Source organism: Atta cephalotes, assembly GCF_000143395.1.
Source record: "Atta cephalotes unplaced genomic scaffold scaffold00001, whole genome shotgun sequence".
Taxonomy (NCBI): Eukaryota; Metazoa; Arthropoda; class Insecta; order Hymenoptera; family Formicidae; genus Atta; species Atta cephalotes.
The window spans coordinates 14,541,624-14,556,737 of NW_012130065.1; the positions used below are offsets into that span (position 1 = coordinate 14,541,624).

Genomic DNA, 15,114 nt, shown 5'->3' on the forward strand with positions numbered 1-15,114 from the left:
CGTTGTAAAACGGAGTTCGATTGTCCGTTACTCTGTGTAACGTGATGTAACCCTCGCATAGAGCACGCTCTCTTACCAGCTTTCGTTCCCGCTCGGCGAAATACGACGCGCGATTCGCTTCAATGCGATGATGACCTATTTCGAAAGGAAAGTCCGCGTCGATTCGAGGAAAACATTTCGCGCGGATCATTGTTTATGCGCGTCGCATTAAAATGCGGATCGTTTTTCCGCGGCCATTATTACGACTCTGGAATATCATTCACGGCGCAATAAACTAACACGGCGCCTTTCATATCGATCGTACCGATGAAGCCGGATGAGCGTGATATTTTCGTGATCGGCGCAAATTTCTAAAACTTTTAATGTCTTATAACGCGTGCACGTCGGCGTGACGCAACGAAAAATGTTCTAATTCCATATTTTTTTTCCCCCCTTCAAGTCTTGCGCAAACGGAAAAGAAATTTCATGCGTCCTCTCAATCACGGAAACAGCGAGTTCCATGCGATGCGCATCTTCCGGGAAATTTCCGTACGTTTGTCTCGTGAAGCGTGTCAGCACCTTGTTGCATTAAAGAAATATTGAGAATAATTTATGATTTTTCTTACATATGCGTTGATGAAACAGTAGCATACGATATAAATACTATATAGTGGAATAATGAAAATTGTTGATAAATCCGAGATTAAATTTAATTTGAGTTACTGTATTCCTTGAAAGAACAATTATAGAAACACCGTTATGTTTTGTTTACAAACAATTAAAGTTTATTTTTAACCGTCTCTCGGTTAGAATTTTGGAAAATAACGTTTATCTTATGTTGTCATGTGATTAAACGGCAGGTTCTGCAGGTAGCCTGTTATGTAAGGTGTTTTTATATTTTCCTTTAAGAATGAGCACTCGAGTATTCGTTGGTGGCTTAACGTACCGGGTGAGAGAGCGCGACCTTGAGAAGTTCTTCCGGAAATATGGTAGAATCAAGGAGGTCGCTATGAAGAATGGATTTGCCTTTGTGGTAAGTCTAATGTGGTTCAATTGTTTTTTTTACAGTATGGTAGGGACAAGAGTCTATGTCGGTGGGCTTCCATACGGCACCAGGGAAAGAGACCTTGAGAGATTTTTCAGAGGCTACGGTCGGTTCCGTGATGTTCTCATCAAGAATGGTTATGGCTTTGTTGTAAGTATCTGTACCCAGCTGTAAATATCTTGAGTATAACACTTTACATTGCTCAATTTGGTCCTGTAATATTCATTCATTTGTCTGCAATTACTACACAAATGTATATCTCTTTGAAACTGATATGTTTTAGGAATTAACAAATCTTGATATTTTTTAGCTTTGTAATTGTTTTATAAAAATATCTTTTAACTATTTGAAAATTTTTCTTTATAAATTTATTGAATCATGTAACATATAATATTTTGTATTAAAGATTGCTGATTTATCTCTCGATCACTTTCCCTTATTTTATGAAAAAATGAAAATTTGATATTGCAATCATTGATGTAATAATGCTTTTGAATAAAGAGATAATAAAATTTATTTCCAAAAGAGATGGTTATTCGTTTTTTTTTTATCATTATTTGGACCAAAGTGGGTAAGCTGCAGAGTGTTAAATTACAAATATACAACTCGATAACCTGAGTTGACCTGACCTGAGCCCTGAGCACACTGGTACTGTGGCAGTTTAGTGGAGCTGTGTGCTGCTTATCACCGATTATTCTGCAAAAGCTTTGTAAGTTATGTAATCAGGAAAACTAAACCACATCTATAATGGGCTATGTACTACCAGATAGTTACTCATACCAATAATTTGAAATTTTGTAAGCACATGCAATAATCCAGATTATGCACTCTATAGTTTTATATATAATATTGTTTGATAATGTATGATTTATTTATTAAGTAAAAAAATGATATATCCTACTCTAAAACTTTTGCAGGAAGAAATTTAAAAAAATTGTACATAAAAATTTTAGACAATTGAATAAATTAAAGTCTTAGCTATTAACATTATGCATATCTAAGCATTCTATCACATTATCTGTGATGATTGATTTTTATGTTCATTATGTACAATTCATTTCATTATTTACAATTCGTGAATAATACAGTGATATTTATAACTTAGCATTATTATTTCTGAAAGCTTTTATAATTAATACATAGATCGCATATAAATACATCAGTGATATATGATATCTAGCCGATATTAAAATAAAAACAAATGCATATTATTTTTAAATAATAACGAAAAAAAATTTTTTTTTTTTAGGAATTCGACGACTATAGAGATGCTGACGATGCTGTGTACGAATTAAACGGAAAAGAACTTTTAGGCGAAAGGTAATGCAATTCTATTTCATTTAGTGTATGAAACATACATGTACTAGGCGATATTAGGCGGAATGGTATAGGTAGCATGTTTGCATGACTGAATAGTTTCTATAACAATCCATTTATGTGGATTGTTATTGTGATTACATTAATGTTTGAACTATATCATAATTATAATATTATTGGTACTGGGGGTTCACTGTTTAAATACTAAGAAATTTTAATTCATGCTAACACACTAAGGGTGAGTTAAATTTGGGATTAGCGAAATTAACTAATATCACAACAGATATGTAGTTCCTTTCTACAAATTTTTATAATTTAAATAATAAATATTAAATAATACATCTACTCTGTTGACGATAGCAATCTAAGAATACACTTTGTTATTTCATGTACAGAAATAAATTAACATGATCATCTCTTGTTAAAATTGATAATTTTTTTTTAAATTGAAATATTAGTACATTGCAATATAGCTAATTTGTAAATTATTTTTAGAATGATGTTGATGCGATATTTATTATATCGAATCATAAATATCTTTCGATTTACATAATAAATATTCTTTTCTGATCAATTACTAAATAATAAAATATTTTAATTACTTGATTCTAAATGATTCAAATTTACTGACGATTAGTGTCTAAGACTACGTTTACATGGACACTTTAATCGAGTTTAATAACATTCGTAATTAGAAGCTAGCTAATCAGTCATTCCATTCTTCAGAGAAATACTAGCTACGATTGGCCAGTTTCATAACTACGGATATTGTTAAATCTGATTAAAGATGTTCGTATAAACGTAGTCTTAAGTTATTTGAGAAAACTAATTTTTTAGGATCTTTCTAAAAATGTTAAGTCACTAGAGATATTCATACATAGAAATAATAAATATTGTTTTACCTGCGAATTATTTATTACTTACATAATTTAACTCAATATTTCTCGATTAAATGTCTTGTTATCTTAAGTAAACAGTTTGTTATCATTTAATCTTGTTATATACCACTTGAGATTAGATTGATGTGAGAAGCAATAGCATTCGAATGAGAAAATGAAATCTATTCAGCACAACACGTAAAATAACTTTCTCTGAAAAATTTTCTTTTCTATATGCTTATTCTTTCTTTCTTTTGGGAATTTATGTAAGTGTCAATAATGTTAGTAGCTTTTATATGTAATAAATAATAGTAGTTTTCAACATATAATAAACATTGTAATAGCTGATAAAGTGTGGTCGAATGCGGTGGCAATATTCTTAACGCTCTAATCGCATTGCATTTCAACCTGTACCAGTAATATTATTCGCTGTTGCTTTTATTTAATTAAAGACAAATGCACAATTGTATCTGTTCGCATTTAACGGGTGTTCCGTTAATACCTTTAATTTTGCATCTATAGTAAACGGCGTCTGTCCTCCAAATTAACGATTGGACATTTAGCGAGATAAAATGCGTCTTAAATGACTTACCGCCATTTTGAACTACTTCCATCAATTCCCCGAGTAAAAAAAGTCTTGGCAATAATATATCTTCGTCTGGAAAAATGTTATATTGCTTCTTTTTTGCCGAAAAATTTGGCACATATGCTTTTTCATAAATTCATCGTGTGATCCTGTATAATGCACCGCATCATATTTTAACTTGAAAAAAAAATCGTAATAATACAAATGGAGAAAAATATTTGGTTGAATTAACTGAAATTTTAATGGAAAATGAACGATCCAGAATTCTGGTTAAGTTTATCAGATTTCTGATTAATTTTAGTAGATTTAACTAAGAAAATTTTGAATGTTATATTATTTTAACTAGAATTCTAGAATATTTTATCATAAATCTAGTAGATTTAACTAAAATTCTGAATCATTTAGCTTTCACCAGAATTACAATTAATTGGAATCATTTTTCTCCGTGTAAGGATCACAGATATAATTATGAAAAAGCTGATGGATGTGGTAAAAGAAAATTAATTCGATAAGTAGCATCGTATAAAGAAAACAGTTTAGACTATATAAGGAACGATAATGGGTCGTGAAAGAGAGAGTGAGAGAGAGAGAAAGAGAGATAGGGGGAAAGAGAAAGAGAGAGGGGACAGCGCCTCAGACGAAACCGGACGATAAAGAAAGAGAGGGACGGATGATGTTTGATCAGATTTCGCGGAGAAAGGAGACTGAGGAATGGAAAGGAAAAAAAGAAGGAAGGAAGGAAGGAAGGCAGGACTGAAGCAGCTTTAGAGAGTAAGAATTAGTCGTGGACTTAGGCGGGGTTTTGTTGGGTGTGTTTCAGAGTGGCGGTGGAGATAGCACGGGGTGTTTCAGGGAGGCGAGGCGACCGTGGCTACGGACGCTCACGCTCCTGGAGAGACAAGTAAGCATATCCAATGTGTCTTGTTACAGAATTACTGTAGAGAGGGCCCGGGGGACACCTAGGGGTAGTGACCAGTGGCGCTATGGTGACTCCCGTGGTGGTTATGGGGACTCGAGGCGATCTGCGTAAGACACGCTATCCTTTTTTTATTTTATCAGAGCGATCATTATCCCCTCCTCCCCTGCAGGCAGCCGGCTCGGGATGTGCGAAATCCAAGCGATTGATCAATTTACTACCCATTTGGATATTTTTCTCTTGTATGGATTTTTTGTTTCTTTTTTTCTCTCTTCCATGTTTTTTTTATTATATTTTATTTTTTTTTCTTATATTGTCTTGAGTTTTTTATGCCGCGTAATTCGCATAAATCGATTTCGCACATCGTCCGCACAGGGAAGAACGTAACCTTGGATATTGATAAGCTCTAGCATAAAGAGGGCGTAAAGACGAGTGATAAATTGCGCGTTTGTAAAGTTCTCTTACCTTTGCGCATACAAAAATACGTTTAATTAGAAATCGAATTTCATCTTCAGAATTGGTTGTCTTGGATTTGACTACTCTCCAGAGTACGTCGAATTGTTAAAGTTTTGCCGCGATTAAAAAAGTGATAGCAATATAACGCCTAGCGATTACCCTCCCAAACATTATATTTATTGCTGGTAGTTGAACGAAATGATCCGATGTAATTGGCGACTAATAGATGTGTGGTATTGTGTTTGTTACAGCCGAGACGATATGCGGCACGACAGGTACGCTATTGCTGCATTTTGAATAGATTTGATTCGATTGGAACAGGTGATTGATTGTGTGCCTGAGCAATGAGTGCAGATCTGTAGTTATTTGCTGAAGGTTTAACCGACGATCCGTTATTTCTGTTCACATGACATCCCTTTTTGCAGAGATAGTGTGAACAGAAACACGAGGACTGCATCTAGCTACAAGCAATCATTGCCCAGGTACATACATCCAATGTTACGCTCTAACGATTACACCTTAACTTACATAAACTTACTGTTTTGTAAATGTCTTGAATTATTATCATTATTACGTTTTATACCATATTTTCATTCGCATTTACATTAACGTAAAGTCAGGTCCAAGACAAACCTGCTTGCTCTAAAGACATACATGTAGATAATATCTGGTCTTTTTCCCATTGTAGATATGGCCCACCGACACGCACCGAATATCGTTTGACTGTGGAGAATTTATCAAGTCGTGTTAGCTGGCAGGTAAGTGACACATATCTCGCTTTTTTCTTTACCTTACATTTTTACCGATAATTACCTTCGTTGGTTTGATTACTATTCGCGTTTCCAGAAAAAACATTGCACTGCTTTATATGGGTTTTTCAAATTTATATATATCTCTCCGGATCTCTAAGTTTTTCCGAGTTTTTTCACAGTTCGTTTCTACTAAAGTTCCACGCGTGTCGATAAATAGCATTTCTTTTGTTCTTCAATTGTCTTTCGTCTCATTTTACGTTTATTTATTCAGAATAGAAAGCCCTATTTTGGAATTTAAAAAGATGTAAGATTTTGATCAAGTAAGTCTGGCAAAAATTGAAATCAAATTTTTATATACATGTGCAAAAGACATTTTTCATGAAAAAAAGAAAAATTAGAGAAGCGATAGAGAATAAAAATCCATATGGACAACAGAAATATCAGACACGTGCGAGATGCAAGAAATGCATTGCGGATCACCATACTTGATACAAGGGCACAGGTTTGCACGAGGAACTCGGAATAACAACACGGTCCGTGATGAAGCAGCCAAATACTATTGGACAAAGATATTCGGCGGACATCGTGGATGCGAAGAGCTCTAAAGCGGAAGAAACGAAGCAACGAATGGAGACGATAGACCGAGCGATACAGATAAATGCAAACGATATGTGGGAATACCAGGACGCAAGTGGATGCTTTTAAAACCAAAAAGCCATAAAAAAATTATACTCATAAATCGAAACGAAGACTGCATGTAAACCAAGTCTTACTTGATCAATTTACATTGTGTATATATTTGTATATTACATACATAATCTATGAAAGTAGATATATATTTTTTCTATAACTGTCGTTGCACTTTTCCGATGATTGGTTATTTACCAAAAAATATTCTCTCGATCGAGTCTTGATTGTTCGACGTTACTTTTTCAATTTATTATTTCATTTACGTTCGGCCAACAGTTTGAGAAAAAACAAAATAAAATTGATGTTCTTTCCGAAGAGCCATATCCTCTTCGCCGAGGAGGGGCGACCGGTAGGGCCAATAGACTGATGTGCGATGATAGAGATGACGATGCACGCGATGGGCCCGCCTTGAGGTCAAGTGGCACCAGGTTGGTTTCTGAGGTGTCCCGGGTGACAGAGAGAGCCGCGTGGCACTGGGATGTACACCTACCACCACCTATCTACCATCATACTACTACTCGCGCGCAGTAATACGTGGTGAATCCCGGTGAAATCCCAGTGATAGGGCTATTGTGCATACTTCAATCCTCTTCATCGTGATCACTGGGGAAAAAAAAGAAAGAGAAAGAGAGAGAGAGAGATCCAACCGCCGCTATCTACTTTATCCGTCTGGGAAACAAACATTTATTTACGTATACAACCTCCACCAATATATATCACCACTCTTCCTATTACTATAAACCGACATGGTCATAATTCAGTACCTTCACCACCGACCATCATTACAACCACCATCACATCTACCACTTCACTGTGACTGTCATTGCTACTGGTACGCCATGCAACCTAGCCATCTAGTAAGTCAGGCAACGGCCACACCCATGAGGGCATACACGGGCCGAAACCCGAACCATCCGCGACTACGCCGTACAGATCCGTTCGACCCGACCGAGCGCCGTGTGTCTGGCCTTTCTCTCTGTCCGTAAGCAAGGTGGTGCCTGGGCCCAAGGTAAATGCGTCACCTTAACCGAGTGTACTCTTAGATATACACATATATATCTATTATAACTACACACTCTTGAACGTGGTTTTGTTCACATATGTATATTATATATATATTTATATATATATAATTATAATATATACCTATCTATACACCTTATTTAATATTACTGTGCACTATAGCTCAGCGTACATCGAACTGTTCAAGTTTTATGAAGTTCGGAGCTGTGCACGCGCAACTAAATGCGAAATCGGAGATAGGGAATCATTAGTGATATGTTTACGTGCTCGAAATTAGAAATCTACTTGTTACTCTCTAAATCAATTTTGTGTCTCAACGTGATAATATCCGAATTATTTTCTCTATTTATAACAATGATTATCTTTCTATCGCGAATATGTTTCAAAATTTTCTAAATAGCAAAAGACCAACTTTTCTTTATGCAAAATAATTTTGCATTATTACATTATATTTTAAATGTAGCAAGTGAGAAATGATATTTCAGAGGAAATTTGTCCAGCGTTGGAATATATCTTTGGCAATGGCATGCTTTTTTTTTATTTTTTTTTTTTACATGGAATTTGCACTTGGACCTTGAGAAACATCAGCACAAATCTCAGACAGGCCGCTGCCATGTGGTATCCCACAGATACGGAGATGTCTGCGCTATCTCATACTCGCCATGTAAAACAACGGACACATAGCCACACCTACCTAGTATCTCCATAACACTAAAGCCGTACCTGGTTCCCACACACGTACAGAGAGAGAGAGAGATAGAGATAGAGATAGAGAGTGAAAGAGAGAAATATACATATAAGCAAATCTCCCAGCGATGAACGCAAATGGACCACTAGACAATATTTACCTTCACTCACTAATATCCTTCACGAGGAATATCTGCGAAGCATCGAACTAGATGATGTGTGGAAGAGACAACAAAAAAGAAAGAAGAAAGGATAATGTGCAAGACATCTGTTTACAATATAGAGTAATCTTACAACATTAAGAGAAAAAAATCCAAGAAAATATTATGGAAGAAGAATTATCGATGAATTTATTATGGTTTTATTTTTAGCGAAAAATTAACACAATTTTTATCCTTAGTTCCTTATGTCCAAACTTATTTTTTTTATTTTATTGCGATGCAGAATGTATTCACATAGCCTTCGAAATTTTTGCTTAACTTTTACTGAATATATTTATGTATATTAAATTTTTAATTGTCGGCTTTATAGCGATTTTTTGCTGTATATATGTAATTCTTTCTAAAGAATTATATATTATTTAAAACAGTACATTGAATATATTAGTTACAGTTATACTATTTTTTATGACACATGTTACAGATATTTAAAAAGTATCGCATTTATTAAAAAATTATTACTTTTGTAATTATATTGTGAGCCATCCTGCAGAAATGAAAATTACTCTCAAAAAGTTCGTATTAATTGATTGATACGAATATTGATTGATTTATATAAGCGTTTTATAAATAATGTCTCATTATGCAGGGTGGAGTTGTCTATATGTATAAATTAAATCATAATCATAATTATTTAAAAGATTGAATTGCATAAAAAGAAAGGTTGTGTCGATAAGCAGATACTAAATTCGAACACATAATTGATAACTTTATTCTCAACACTGAAGACGCGAGCAGATGTAGACACCATGCTTATCTCTTTCTCTAGTCGAGTAGATCCAGGTTACCTCTGTCAAGGAAAGAAATTGAAATAGCATATAACGTATGAGTGCACAGGATATATTTTAACCTGCGCGATACATCAGACTAGGAACACAGTATAGTAAACTCCAACTACTAATTCTATTTTAAATCTATTCGCATATTTATGTACATTAGCTTAGAGAAACATATTAATTTTGGTTCTTGTGATGTTCAGGATTTGAAGGATTACATGAGACAAGCTGGAGAAGTGACATATGCTGATGCTCATAAACAACGTAGAAACGAAGGGTAAATAACTTTGTTAATTGTGAAAATGATAAATAAAATTAAGTCATTCTGTTTTAATAACTAAAAGAAACAGGAAATTATAGCATTACAGCAAGATGATTTATAAAAAATATCTGCGCATTTCTCTGCATTGTCTCGTGTTACATTGATCTTACGATTCAAACGATTTATGATTTTGCAGAGTTGTCGAATTCGCGACATACTCCGACTTGAAGAATGCTATTGATAAGTTAGACGACACAGAATTGAACGGCCGCAGGATTAGACTCATCGAAGATAAGAGACGTGGTCGTCGTTCAAGATCCTCTAGTTCGCGATCGCGTTCCCGATCCCGATCTCGATCACGTCGTCGGTCGCGCTCCCGTTCAAGGTATAATCGTCGTTCTCGATCCCGATCAAGGTACTGTCGGGGCGACATTACGTCACCTGTTATGTTTTCTATTACGATTTGTCTTTATCTAGATACAGTCTTGATATGACAGTCTACAAAGTAATCCATTTATTATTTTGTCCAAATTTATTATTTTTTAATTAAGTTTCTGCCATTATTTTTTTTGTGTAAGTAAAGTAATAATAAGTGTTTAAAGTAATTTGTCATAACTTAATTGTTTATAAACTTATAAATTTATTTTTGTTTTAAGTTCGTTTCTATTTTATTTATGAATTGATCAAAGTTAATTTTTTGCAAAAACGATTGCAAAACTTATCGCATAATGAAATAATTTGCGATAACATCCGAAACCATTTTAGAATATTAATCCTTATTGCTGTTTTCTGTAATGTAGAAGCCGTCGCAGTTCTCGTAGCCACAGCCGTCGTAGCACCCGTTCCAAGTCAAGAGCACATTCGAAGTCCAAGTCCAAGTCTAAATCCAAATCCCCTGAGCGTAGTCGTTCACGCTCAAAATCCAAGTAAGTATTTTTGTTTTATCAATCTGTTTACTCTATTCATAACTGTATATTTATTTCACTTATTTTATTTTTTTTCTTGCGCAGTTAGTCACAGTCAGTATACACTCTCATTCCCATTTATTATATTGGCATTGTTTTTGGGCTGGCTACGTGCCTTGAGCTCTCACGCTTAATCACGCTTTATACGCGTTCACTTATTCACCGTACGCGCGCGCTTGGAAAACGACAGAAAAAAAAGAAAGCGAGTTTCTTTGTATTTTGTCAACTTTCTCTACTTTCGTATCCCTTTCATTTTGAACTATAATTTTGCAGATCAAGAGACCGCTCAAAGTCGAAATCTAAGTCAAAGTCCAAATCCAGATCTCGTTCTAGGTCCAAGGCTGAGAGGTCAAAGTCCAGGTCGCAGTCCAAATCCAAAGCCAAGTCTCCCTCAAAGTGAGTCCTCTCGCTGGCCTTTTCTTTAATCGATAGTTGGCGCAAGAAAATAAAATTTCTCGAACGATGACACAAATGCTGAACTCCTTAAACGTTCCTCCTCCTTTCAGGGATAGGTCGAGCCGCGAGCGTTCCAGAGGTGACAGATCCCGCTCCCGATCAGGAAGCAAACATAGCAAGAGCCGTAGTCGCTCTCGTTCGCCTATGAATGGTGACAAATCGCCGGAGAGCAGCAAACAGAAAGCCGACTAAGCAGAGAGATAAAAAAATCAGCAAACTATTATTTGTTCTTTCTTTTCCTTCTTTTTTTGTTTTTTTCTTCGATCATTTTTTATATTCAATCGTATTAAAAAAGATCACTATTTCATATCTTCTATTCATTAATCTTAATGAGGTTTTAAACCTGTATCGATGCTCTCCTTTCAATATAATTTGAACATTTTAAAGATATAATCGGAATTTTTTTGTAAAAAAAACCAACATTATTGTTGATTTGAGGTAATTTTTGATTTAATTACTTAAATCATAGTTAGCCATGGCTTTTGCCTTTCATTTTTTTATTACATAGATATCATTAGGTTTAGCGATACACATCATCTGACCTATACAATTCGCGTATTTAGATAAGTATTCTTTATTCATACCTCGAGACTACAAATCTTTTCATTGTATCGCCGTATATGATACGAGTTTCCTTATAATGGCTTTTTGTATATATTCCTAATGGTTACATTACAATAAGAAAGTATGTGATGTGTATTAAATTTAGAGGTAAGAGGTGTCTCAACTGTCAATAAAAGTTCATGTCGATGCAAATTAATATTTCATATCCAAATCATTCCCAATATCGTTCCCAATTATTTGTTTCGAACATATTTAAATACTGAATCGAATATTCCGGAATTGCGCATTAGTATATTTATTTAGTATATAGAAGAATTAAAAAAAAACGTTGCAATCAATTATAATTTTAGAATTTAATTCATAAAAACGACTCTTAATTCCTAATTACTACCTTATTGTTTTTTATAATTTTCTCTATAAATACTACTCCAAGTTATAATAAAAATTATCGCACATCTGTCCAAATTTTAAAAAATGAGCAAAATTGTATCTTTTTATTTCCGATTATTTCGAGTTCTCAGTTTAACTAAAACGGAACTTTACGAATGAACATGTGACACGCAGATGTGCCTACATAGGACTCGGATGACTCACTGACGTGTGTGTCAACCCTAGTATTTTCGTCTCCTTTCACCCCCTAACATGAGAATATATAGGCATCGCAAACTCGGTTGTCCAGCTCGAGAACGAGAGGGAGAAGGACAAAAACAAGGAGAAGAGGATATAAAAAGATCGTCGTCGAAAAGAAACCGCGCCGTTGTTCAATGTCAAATTCGCGGCGCCGGCTGTGCGTCGAACGTAAATTCCCGGTCGTCGCTGAGGGTGAGTCAGTTACCCCTCCGCATGACGGTCAAGGAGACGATCGGAAAGAAAGACGCAGAAAAGGGGAACGCAATTAATTGACGCTATTGGGGAGGTAGCTAAGCGTCGATTGGTCCCCATTCGTGAGCGGTGGGGTCCCAGTCCAGGAACGATATGTGCACTCGCAAGACCCAGATGCTATATATGTTGTGCACGTGTGCTGTAAAAAAAATGAGATATGATTTACATATAATCCGAAATTTTATTTCTGTAATACATATTAACATAGTATGAACATTATATTCTTTTGTCGCGTATATAAAAATTGAAAAGTTAATTCTAAATTAACTCTACGGAGTACAACTATAATTTAAGTTTATTTATTTATTTCATCTCTTATTTATTTTTCTGTTTTTTTGTCGCTGCACTGCTGTACTAAAAATGTCTTACTTTCATCAAATTCCAAATATAATATATATTAACTGTACAATAATTCACAAAGAACAGATTTACTGTTCTTTGAACACGTTGAAAATAAAACATAATAAATAAAACCAAAGATTTCCTTTTTTTTTCCTTTTTTTGTATGATGCTACTACTATTACAATGAACTACTTGTTTATGAACTAATTATTCGAATTTCCAGGCGTGTTAACGGCATTGAAAGACACTGCAGATACTTCATCAAATCCTTTTCAGCCTTTTCTGCGCCGATCCTGGCGAGAGGGGCCTGTCATCCTAAGAGGGGAGGCTGCGGGTAGAGGGGGATGAACGACGGGCGCTGTTTGACGCTGTTACCTGATGTTACGTGTCGCAGAAGCACTAACCAGTCAGTCAGTATACCGTCTCGTTCCTGCTCTTGAACAACGTCTGCTGTTCGTCAGTGTCCGCGCCTACCTGCGCCTTAGAAACTACACGCGTCAACTGACAGGTCAGTGCACCCTTCGTCGCGAGTTACACCGTAGTTTCCTCACAGCAATGTGCGTCCAATGGCGGATTAAAAGCGAGCAGAACGAACCGGTCGAAATCGTAAATACTTAGCGAACATTCTCCAAAGACATTTCGAACATCTCCCGGATTCCTGTGTACTCTTAAGGAAGTTACTCGCTCGAAACAAATTCACTTTCCAAAAAAATTGACCGGTGAACGACAGCGACCATCATTTTTTCTTTCTCTCATCATCGTCTTCTGTCCTCGCTTTCGCATATTAGGTTGCAGAAGTGGAAAAGAATTGACATCGAGACTAGCGTGAGAGCGTCGGGGAACCGTGACACCCTGTACAGAAAGTGGTGCTTTCGTTGCTTTCCTTCGGGAAGCGGCGAAACGTTTAGCAATCGGTTCTTCACTTGCGAAATATCTCCCGAAATAATTGGCGAAACTAATAAGTGAGTTTTCTCCGAGGATAATAGTGATCTGGAAATAGAGTTTCGACCCCGTGAATCACGGACTCGCCTTATAAATCGGCTTTATAAATAGTTATCACTATTTCCCGGCGTTACGATTCTCGTTTGATAATTTCAACGCGAGTTTATAACTTATCTCAAGTAACAGTGTGTCTTTCGTATACTCACAGAGTTACAATTACCATCGAATTCTTTGATATAAACATATGCTTTGATATAAATACGCAGCATTGAACCGTTTATGTTTATTCACAATAATTGAAACGCGACGTTTCGGCGTGAGCTCCATTTTGCTGGTAGCGTAATAATTAAATTTGATTGTCGCTTTACAGATAAATAATTTCTATGTCTGCGGCGATAATAGGAATATTGTAGGATGAATTTTCCGTGACTGTAACATATAATAAATTAAATTGCATATCTCGAAATTATACGTTGTCTTCACCGGGCTTGTACCAAGATATCGATCGGTCTTTCGTCGCGATCGAAAATGGACCCGGGGTGTGGTCGAAAGGAATCTCTTTTTAGAAGAAAACATTTTCCTATTCATTCATCTCCGTAATTGAGTGGTGGCATCGCGAATCAATGATGTTCTTCGTAGAATGTGACGAAAAGTCAAACGAAACGGGATGAGTCATTTACCGTTTTAATAATGAATATTTTATCATAAAAAAAAACTGCTATAATATACGATGCTCATCACCGTATTTTACTCATCTCTCATTACAGTATTTTCCTAAAATTATAGTGCAGGCATAAAATACGTATTATTAAAACGTGGGTGAATTAGATTTTTTATCGCTCACCGACAGGGATTTCTTTTCTGTATGTGTTACTAGTGATACTTCGTATGCACCGTATTATATTGTAATTATGCACATACATGAGGATCGATAAGATTAGTAGACGCAAATTAATGAGCCTGAATTAATAAGTAAACTGTATCGCGTGAATTTATGGTGTTTTTTTCGATCGGAGCAATTTAAAATGTTCCGAAAGAAGTTAAAGTTTAAGGAAACTACTTTCCTGTGTGTTTATATAAACGTGTGTTTATATAAACGCAAATGTCAAATGTGCAAAATTAGACGTAACAAACTTATTAAAGATTTATTCATCGATTATTTTCTGATTTGCTTCATATATTTTCTTATTATTCTTCATTATTATATTTTATTATTTCTTCACTAATCATATTTTTTTTTTTTTACATTTGCCGTTTACATTTTTGTTTGTTCTAAGAAATTGATTCCAAAATATAATAATTTAATGTGTAATTATATTTAGACGCTGCTAATTAAATTTAATTATTCTTTCCAAATGAGACAAATTGCTTCAATCGT

The 15,114-nt window shown here is 35.1% G+C and overlaps 1 protein-coding gene across 1 annotated transcript; it reads left to right on the plus strand.

Moving 5' to 3' along the window:
* Nucleotides 1-889: 889 nt before the first annotated feature.
* On the plus strand, nt 890-11,766 carry LOC105627920 (serine-arginine protein 55). The gene is made up of 11 exons (XM_012209195.1): nt 890-1,012; nt 2,274-2,344; nt 4,736-4,831; nt 5,429-5,452; nt 5,603-5,659; nt 5,866-5,935; nt 9,527-9,600; nt 9,782-10,000; nt 10,386-10,511; nt 10,824-10,946; nt 11,057-11,766. The coding sequence occupies exons 1-11, from the start codon at nt 890-892 to the stop codon at nt 11,196-11,198; spliced, it is 1,125 nt and encodes a 374-aa protein (XP_012064585.1). The 3' UTR covers nt 11,199-11,766.
* Nucleotides 11,767-15,114: the final 3,348 nt, after the last annotated feature.

Bases quoted from the DNA above. Each gene is read 5' to 3' on its own strand.
- LOC105627920 (XM_012209195.1), top strand. From the start codon at position 890: ATGAGCACTCGAGTATTCGTTGGTGGCTTAACGTACCGGGTGAGAGAG. The intron at 4,832-5,428 runs GTAAGACACGCT...TGTTTGTTACAG, and splicing joins GGGGACTCGAGGCGATCTGC to CCGAGACGATATGCGGCACG. The intron at 5,936-9,526 runs GTAAGTGACACA...TGTGATGTTCAG, and splicing joins CAAGTCGTGTTAGCTGGCAG to GATTTGAAGGATTACATGAG.